This window comes from Cajanus cajan, chromosome 6, assembly GCF_000230855.2.
Source record: "Cajanus cajan strain Asha chromosome 6, NIPB_CcT2T_4, whole genome shotgun sequence".
In the NCBI taxonomy this organism is placed as follows: Eukaryota; Viridiplantae; Streptophyta; class Magnoliopsida; order Fabales; family Fabaceae; genus Cajanus; species Cajanus cajan.
This window is the reverse complement of record NC_138522.1, coordinates 53,024,781-53,034,363: the sequence shown is the minus strand read 5'-3', so window position 1 is coordinate 53,034,363 and position 9,583 is coordinate 53,024,781. Positions and strand designations below refer to the sequence as shown.

The 9,583-nt window shown below is 40.2% G+C and overlaps 1 protein-coding gene across 1 annotated transcript; it reads left to right on the top strand.

Annotated features, from left to right (window-relative positions):
• The first annotated feature begins 2,375 nt into the window (after positions 1 to 2,375).
• On the top strand, positions 2,376 to 4,039 carry LOC145958756 (uncharacterized). Its single transcript, XM_083076291.1, has 4 exons — positions 2,376 to 2,588; positions 2,904 to 3,132; positions 3,769 to 3,838; positions 3,970 to 4,039. The coding sequence occupies exons 1-4, from the start codon at positions 2,376 to 2,378 to the stop codon at positions 4,037 to 4,039; spliced, it is 582 nt and encodes a 193-aa protein (XP_082932417.1).
• The last annotated feature ends 5,544 nt before the right edge of the window (positions 4,040 to 9,583 follow it).

Sequence of the window (9,583 nt, the reverse complement as noted above, 5' to 3'; positions counted from 1 at the left end):
AGTTTGAAGTATTTGTTTGATCAGAAGGAGATGAACATAAGATAGAGATGGTGGATGAAATTTCTAAAAGATTATGATTTTCAGTTGATGTATCACCCAAGGAAGGCCAATGTGGTGGCAGATGCTCTAAGTACGAAATCCATCCACATGTCTACTATGATGGTGAATGAGTTGGAGTTGGTGGAACAATTCAGAGATATGAATCTATCTGTAGAGTTGGCTCAATATCATATTAGTTGTGGGATGATTGTTGAGTGTCTTTTATTCATGAAGTGCACTCAACTTTTGGCACTCTTTTTGGAAAATTGTAATATATATATATATATATATATATATATATATATATATATATATATATATATATGATAATTTACCTCTAATTAGGAAGAATTGAGTTTATATTAGAAAGATATAAGAGTTGTAGAGAATTTATGATGATTTCCCTCCTTTTTTGCAGAAAATTTGGGAAGACAAAGTTCCACAGCCATAGCTGTGGAAATCTGGGGAGAAATCAGAAGGTCAGAAAGTTGCAGCTATAGCTGTGGAAATTTTCAATGCAAATTTAAGGGTCTAGAGACTTGAAGCTAAAGATGTGAGCTCACAACTAGAGCCATGGAACACTAATGATTGAGAAAGAGCACTAGAGAGTCACAACCATAGCAGTGAAATTCACAACTACAGCGTTGGAGGTTCCTTAAGCTTGAAGGAGTTTCCACAGCTACGGCTATGAAACCACAGCTGCATCTGTGAAGCTTACTTCACCTTTAAGAACTCTTCACAACCATAGTTGTGATTCTACAGCTGCAGCGGTGGGCTTAAAATTTTCAATTCCTCCCCTGTTTTGAAGCTAATATGAAAAAGAAATGGAAGAACTTTAGGGGGGAACGAAACAGAGCAAAAAACAGGATTGGGAGCACACGAAGAGGAGAAAACAGAGTAGGAACGAAGATTGGGAAGTTGGATCATTTGGGAACGAAGATCAACCCCTTTTCTTCATCTTTTACTTTGTAATTTCTTCTCCCACTCCTCTGATCTTGTAATGGCCATGTGTGTCTAAACCTTTTGAGGATTGGTTCGGATGTAACTACTAACTCTTCTCCTTCCTAAATATATAGGAATTTCATTTTCATTATTTGTGCTTGATTCTTCACTCAATGCTTATAGCGGTTTGATCATCCGTTGTATGATCTTGGTTTTTGAATCCAGTTGGAAAATGTTTTTGAAAACTCGAACTGAATCTTGTACCTAACCATCTCTTGTTCTAGGAATAGACTTGATTTGGTTAGTCACCTTTGTTCAAGTCATTGTTCTTAATGCAAAGTGTTAAACTCAAAACATAGAGGAATCATGTTTTAGGATTAATCACTTTAGGATTCAACTTTGAGGAATCTTGTTGAATTACTAAATGAATGTGGAAGTAATGAAATTGAACTCAAATTTATTTTAAGAAGATTTAAGAGTTAGCAAGTGCTTCAGGGTCCAATCCTTGTTTCATCTAATTGTTCTTATAACTTTTACATTATCGTCTAAATTTTACTTCACATTAGTTCACTACCAATCATATCAACGTCTCTTTATTAATCATTAGAGTAAGAATTACTAAACTCTCAAATCTCTGAGGAAGATACTGTATTTCTACAACAAAACTTGGTATGCTTGCCAAGTGGAGTGTTAACAAAAACCTCATCAATGACCATCATAGCTAGTGAGTTATTGAAGCAAGTTGGGCTGAAATAGTTGCAAGATCCTAAGTTGGTGAAGATTTTTGGGTTATTAGGCACAGAGAAAGCATTTGGTTTTGAGTTGGGTAGAGATGAAATTTTGAGGTTTAAGGGAAGAATTTTCCTGCCTTAAGATTATGAGTTGAGGAAAGATATCTTGGAGGAAGGTCGCAAAAGTAGGTTTTAGCATACATCCTGGTATGGCTATGATGTACCAAGACCTCAAGAAGATTTTTTGGTGGTCTGGTATGAAGAGAGACATTGTAGAGTATGTGGCAGCCTGTCTAACTTGTAAAATGTGAAAGTTGAGCAACAAAAGTTGAGTGGTTTGCTTTAGTTGATGGAGATCCCAGGGTGGAAATTGGATATTATCACTATGGATTTTATTGTAGGGTTGCCTAGGTCAGCTAGGAATAGTGATGTTATCTAGTGATTGTTGAAAGGTTAAGCAAGTTCACACATTTCTTGCCTGTTAATATCAAGTGGTCCTTGAAAAAGTTGACACAATTATATGTGAGGGAAATAGTATGGTTACACGAGGTGTCTTCTAATATTATTTCTGATCAAGATTCGAGGTTGACTTCTAGATTTTGGTAGAGTCTACACCAAGCACTAGGGACGAGGTTGAGGTTGAGTTTTGCATATCATCCACAAATGGATGGCCAGTTGGAGAGGACTATTCGATCCTTGGAGGATTTGTTGAGGGCTTATGTGTTAGACCACTTGGGAAGTGGGGAGGAGGTCCTACCATTAGTGAAGTTTACGTACAATAATAGTTTTCATGCCAACATTGGGATGACACCATTTGAGGCCTTGTATGGCAGGAGGTGTAGGAGTCCTCTATGTTGGTACCAAGATGGTGAATCGGTAGTGTTGGGGCCTGAGTTAGTACTACAAACTACTAAGAGGCTGAAGTAGATTCAAGAGAGGATGGGGACTACCTAGAGTAGGCAGAAATCATATGCTAATAAGAGGAGGAAGCCTCTAGAGTTTGTTGAGGGAGAACATGTGTTTTTGAAGGTGAGACCCACTTATGGAGTGAGAAGAGCGATCAGGCCTAAGAAATTGACATCATGATTCATTTTTCCTTATCGGATCCTTCGTCATGCAGCTCTGGTAGCTTATCAATTGGCATTTCCACCTTTCCTTTCCAACCTACACAATGTATTTCATTTCTCCTAGTTGATGAAGTATATTCATGACCTGAGTCATGTTGTTGATATGGATGAGGTTCAAGTTAGAGAGAACCTAACATATGAGAAGAGATTTGTAGTTGTGATTGATCACAAGTTGAAGGAATTTTGGGGCAAGTCCATCAACTTGGTGAAGATTTTGTGGGATACAACTACTAGTGAAGCCACTTGGGAGGTTGAGGAGCAGTGTAGGAAGAAATATCCATTCTTATTCTTAAGTAAGTGATATTCGGAGACAAAAATTCATGTTGTTGGGGTGTATTGTAAAATATAACTTAGAGGGAGAAAACTTCTTCTTTCTTTCCCTTTCTCTTTTCTTTTTCATTTTTCACTTAAGTCTTCTTTCCTTCCTTACCATTTTCATAGTTGATCACTAGAAGAGGTGAGGAAGTCCGAGCTCCGGGGTTGGGAACTTTGAGTTATGGTGTGTAGAGGTCGTCTTCTCCTTCTCTTCTTCTACCTTGAAGTTATTCGTTCTCTTTTTCTTCTTCCTCGGACAACTTGAAATCAAGGTGAGGGAAGCTAGACTTGTTTTTTGTGGAATTGGTGCAACAAAATGTTGTTTGAACCATGGAAATTGTGACTAGATGGTTGGATCTTGAAGGAAAAAAAAAGTGTGTGTTGAGTTAGGTGTTCTTAATGCATGTTAACGTGAATTGATGATTTTGGTAAAGTTTTTGTTGCATGTTATTTCTATGGTTAAAAATGAATTTTTTTATATGTATATGTGTTGTTTCTACTATTGCATGTGGGGATTGTTCGAGTTTTAGGTGTGGAGAACCAAAAATGCAAAAAAAAAATAGAGGTGGTTTTTTTCATGAAACCACTGAGCGCTTTTTGTGTATTGAAAATAGGTGAGTCTCTATCAAGAAAACCACTGAGCGGTTTGGAAACTGCTGAGCACTTTTTATGTACTGGAAATAGGTGAGTTTTTGCCAAGAAAATCGTTGAGTGGTTTAAGAACCGTTAAGAGATTTTGCATATGGAAATAAGGGGTGTCTCTAAAAGAAAACTGTTAAGTGCTTTATAAACCGTTGAGCACTTTTGGATACCAGAATCAGGTGTGTTTCTGGAAGGAATTTGCTGAGGGGTTTTGGAACAATTGAGAGGTTTGGTGCTTTCTGAATTAGACTTTGTTGTCTTCATAAAAGTTGTAGCCTTGGATGTTATCTTTCTAATGACATTAGAATCACCTAAAAATGTCTATAACTCTTGTTATGACCTTTTTAGTGGGAAAAGATCAAGCTGTCAACATTTAGGTAACTGTTACGGTTTTAACAATTTTCAACATGGTAGATGATGGAATTAGGACTCGAGTTCTCCATGAAAGTTGTAGAAAATCTTATTGTCTTTCATATTAAATAAAGATGAGCATGATAGGAGTGGCAAAACTCCCTACTCACTGTTTTATGTGAAGGTTGTCATTTTACAATAAGTGATTTGGTTAAGTTGTATTAGTTGTTGAAAAATAATTAAGTTGTAAGTTATTTTAATTGCTTAAGTTGATTTATGATGTTGTTTTCTTAAGATGTTAATGTTTTAAAGATATATGTTGTTTAAGTTAACATGATGTGAAGTTGAAAGTTGGAAACTTAGTTCTTAACCGAGTATCGAAAGGTTATAGTATTTGGAGGATAGTTAGTGGGATAATCCTACAAAAGGTTTAGTTAAGCTAGCTAATGCCTGTCGCACCGGCCCAAACGGGCCTCGGCGGTCGCGAAGACGGTCGAGCTCGCTTTTATTTTAGTTTTGAAAAGGTATTGGATTATTAGAACGACTTGTTCTCAAACTGAGACCTTGTCGATCTTATCCAATTTATTTATTAAAATGTCTCACCAATCCATATTAATCCCAAGCGGGACCCTCCATGGATTAGTGGTTTTCGTAAAAGGAGGGTTCGTGGAGTCGCCACCAATGTTTTACTCAAAACATTGGAAAAAGGGATAAGGCAATTGATTTTATAAATCAACTTTGGCCATTACAACCAGAGTTGGGTAAGGGAGTCGGTTACGCGTGGGGAAGGTGTTAGCACCCCACAGCGCCCCTTTCGGATTCCCTATGACAGATTATTTTCTAAAATAACAACGTAAAATTACTAAATTACCCCTATTTATTATAAGCGATTATAAATTAACTATCTACATGATGACAGTTTAAATATGCACACAGAAAGCAGTAAAAGGAAGGATTTAAGAAGAAACCTCTTGAAGCGTGCTTTTATATATTGAGTAAAACTGGGAAGCTTTTTGGCGTTCCCTCGCTCTACAAGCTCGCTTGCTCCTTCCTAAAACTTTTAACTATGGAAATCCGGAGGATTTCCCTTCGACTAGGTTCGATCCTCAAGCAAAATGGCTCGGGGCTCAAGAACTTTGTCGGATCAACTCTCCGAGTGATTTCTAGGGCAGAACACTGCTCAAAAACCCCAGAATACTCAAGGAGAGGGTTGAAACTATCTGAAAAAGTGTGGAATGACGTCCAATTGACGTCATATTTATAGGGAATAGGCGCAATACGGCCTACAGAAGCAATACGGCCGTATTGAAATTTTTGAACTTCAATACGGTCGTATTGAGTTCAATACGGCCGTATTGAAATTCAGAAATTTCAATGCGCCCGTATTGATTTCACTGCGGCTGTATTGAAGCTTCAATACGGCCGTATTGATTTCAGTACGGCCGTATTGAAGTTTCAGAAACTTCAATACGCCGTATTGAGTTCACTGCGGCCGTATTGAAGCTTCAATACGGCCGTATTAAGTTCAGTACGGCCGTATTGGGCTTCATTCCCTCCACTTCCTTATTTTGAGCTATTCTAAGACCTCTAGACCTACAGAGAACCCTCCTAGGGCCTTCCAGGAGTCCTTCTGGCTGATCTTCCTTCAGTCTTCGAGAGTCTTCAAGCTTTATTTCCGACCCGGACAATTTTAGGGGTCTACAGCTGCCCCCCCTTTACTTAGTCAAACGGTCTTTTTAGTGCATCGATTGACAAGTAAAGGAGTTGACCCAATTGTCCGGGTAATAAGCCAACCTTCTGACTTGTAGTGTCTTCCGGTGGAAAATTGTCGAGTAGCCTCTCCAGGTTTTGCTTTGCTTGCTGCCCAAGCTGGAAGCTGTGAATACCGCCTCTCCAGGCTTAGCTTCACTCTTTGTTCGAGCCGGGAGCTAAGTACCCTTGTGACAACGGTAGCAGTGTGAGTTTCGCCTCTCCAGGCTTAGTCTCGCTCTTTGTTCGAGCCGGAAACTAAGCACCTTTGTGACGACGGTGAGCAGTGTGAGTTTCGCCTCTCCAGGCTTAGTCTCGCTCTTTGTTCGAGCCGGAAACTAAGCACCTTTGTGACGACGGTGAGCAGTGTGAGTTTCGCCTCTCCAGGCTTTGCTTTGCTTGCTGCCCAAGCTGGAAGCTGTGAGTACCGCCTCTCCAGGCTTAGCTTCACTCTTTGTTCGAGCCGGAAGCTAAGTACCTTTGTGACGACGGTGAGCAGTGTGAGTTTCGCCTCTCCAGGCTTTGCTTTGCTTGCTGCCCAAGCTGGAAGCTGTGAGTACCGCCTCTCCAGGCTTAGCTTCACTCTTTGTTCGAGCCGGGAGCTAAGTACCCTTGTGACGACGGTAAGCAGTGAGTGCCTCATTTCCAGAGATAGCTTAGCTCATTGCTTGAGCCGGAAGCTGCATACCTCCGTGTTTGTGACGACGGGGGTAGCGTGAATATCTCCTTTTCAGGGATTTGTGATGATTTTGTCTCCACAGTCCACGATGCTGCTTCGACGGTTTTGTTTTTTTTTTTATTTTGTGCCACTGAGGGCTGGATAACGCAGGGATCCGTCTAGGGGATGTGCAGTTATTCACAGGTTCCTGTGCTCCAACTTGCATTGCATTGTTGGTACCCTTGGGGAATTTCTGACTCCTTGGGGTATAGACACAGATGCTCTTTCTCTCTGAGTTGAGCGATGCCTTATGTTTGGCTGACGTCCTTTGACGTTGGTGGAGTATCCCGGTTCATCCTTATTCGGGTATCTCTTTTTGATTTTCTGATTTTTGCTGCCTCTGTGTAGGCTGTTATCCGCTGGGGATTCTGGATGTTGATTTTGTCTCCACAGTCCACGATGCTGCTTCGACGATTGTTTTTGATTTTTGTGCCACTGAGGGCTGGATAACGCAGGGATCCGTCTAGGGGATGTGCAGTCATTCATAGGTTCTTGTGCCCCAACTTGCATTGCATTGTTGGTACCCTTGGGGAATTTCTGACTCCTTGGGGTATAGACACAGATGCTCTTTCTCTCTGAGTTTGAGCGATGCCTTATGTTTGGCTGACGTCCTTTGACGTTGGTGGAGTATCCCGGTTTATCCTTATTCGGGTATCTCTTTTTGATTTTCTGGATTTTGTTGCCTCTGTGTAGGCTGTTATCCGCCAGGGGATTTTGTCATTGGTTGTGATTGGCCTCTTCTGTTAGGCAGATCATCTTGATGTTCAATGATAGGCTGAGAGCCGGATTCCACTTGGGGAATGATTATTGATCTTTTTATGATTTTTCCTTTTGAAGGAGTGCCTCTTATGTAGGCGACTGAGGAATTGGGGTTCAGTGTTCGGCTGAGTGCCGGATTCCGCTTGGGGAATATTTATTGATATTTTTTGATTTTTCTCCTTTTGCAGGGATGCCTCTGAGTAGGCGATTGGGGAATGAGGGATCTTATGTATCCCAGAGTATTATTTAGGAAGCCTCTGCAGGCTTAGCCTCACTCAGCGCTTTGAGTCGGAGAGCTATCTTCCACTGAGGAAGTGTTAAGTCCTTTGACTTGTATATACTGTTTGGATGATCGCACTTCCATTGGGGATTGCGTCGATTTTGCTTTGATAGCTCTCGCTGGGGATTCGTTCCGTGAGCTTGAGTTGAGGTTTCTCTGGGGAGTATTATTTCTGCGAGCCTCTCCAGGCTCATTTATTCTGTACAGTTGGGGGAGTATTATTTCTGCAAGCCTCTCCAGGCTTTAGTTATTCTGAGGAAGTATTATTTCTGCAAGCCTCTCCAGGCTCAATTATTCTGAAAGAGTATTATTTCAGCAAGCCTCTCCAGGCTCAAATATTCTGAGAGTATTATTTCTGCAAGCCTCTCCAGGCTTTAGTTATGATGAAAGAGTATTATTTCGGCGAGCCTCTCCAGGCTCAATTATTCTGAAGGAGTATTATTTCGGCAAGCCTCTCCAGGCTCAATTATTCTGCGGGAGTATTATTTAGGCAAGCCTCTCCAGGCTTTAGTTATGATGAAAGAGTATTATTTCGGCGAGCCTCTCCAGGCTCAATTATTCTGAAGGAGTATTATTTCGGCAAGCCTCTCCAGGCTCAATTATTCTGCGGGAGTATTATTTAGGCAAGCCTCTCCAGGCTCAGTTATTCTGAGAGAGTATTATTTCGGCGAGCCTCTCCAGGCTCAATTATTCTGTATGATTTGTTGGATTTTCTGTATTTTGCCCTTTTTTCGATTTTGGCTTTTTCTGTGTTTTTGCCTTTTTTGTTGATTTTGGCTTTTTCTGTGTTTTTGCCTTTTTTGTTGAGTTCGGCTTTTTCTGTATTTTTGTTGATTTCTGTATTTTTGCCTTTTTTGTTGGTTTTGGCTTTTTCTGTATAGAAATGTCTCAGTTATTCTGAGAGAGTATTATTTCGGCGAGCCTCTCCAGGCTCAATTATTCTGAGAGAGTATTATTTCGGCGAGCCTCTCCAGGCTCAGTTATTTTGAGAGAGTATTATTTCGGCGAGCCTCTCCAGGCTCAGTTATTTTGAGAGAGTATTATTTCGGCGAGCCTCTCCAGGCTCAGTTATTTTGAGAGAGTATTCTTTCGGCAAGCCTCTCCAGGCTCAGTTATTCTGAGAGTATTCTTTCGGCAAGCCTCTCCAGGCTCAGTTATTTTGAGAGTATTCTTTCGGCAAGCCTCTCCAGGCTCAGTTATTTTGAGAGTATTCTTTCAGCAAGCCTCTCCAGGCTCAGTTATTTTGAGAGTATTCTTTCGGCAAGCCTCTCCAGGCTCAGTTATTTTGTATGACGCTGTTGATTTTCTGAATCTTTGCATTTTGTTTGCTGCTGTCATACACAAGCAATTTTTCCTATTTTTTCTAATTTATGTAGTTGCCTCATGACGAGGTCTTTGAAAATTTCTTTATGGCCAATACGGCCGCATCCATTTCAGTATGCCCGTATTGAATTGAAAATTTGTTCATAACCCTAATTTTGGTACGGGCGTACTGAACATGATACGGGCGTATTGTTTTTTCTGAAGTTTATATATTTTTTGTTTTTTCAATAAACAGAGAATAAGTGATCTTCCAGTACACCTATCATCTGTATGCATGTATGCAGTATGATGCACCTAATTCTATTTGATTCTTTTTTCAAAAGAATTAACCGATGCGTTTTTGTGTTTGGATTTTGCCATTCCTCCAGACGGACTGTGCTCTGCCGATTTCTGTTACCGAGGAATGATGCATATTTGATTTTGGTGTCATCAACCAAATGATTCTTCCCTTTCTTTAGAAGATGTGTCAACCCTCCTATTGACCACTATATCTCCATGTTTCCACTAGATTATTCAAAAATCGTTGGGACAAGAGAGAAAAGAAGGAAAAGATATATATTTTCAAAAGTTTGTGTTTTAGAGGGGATTATTTTATTTTTGAAAAATG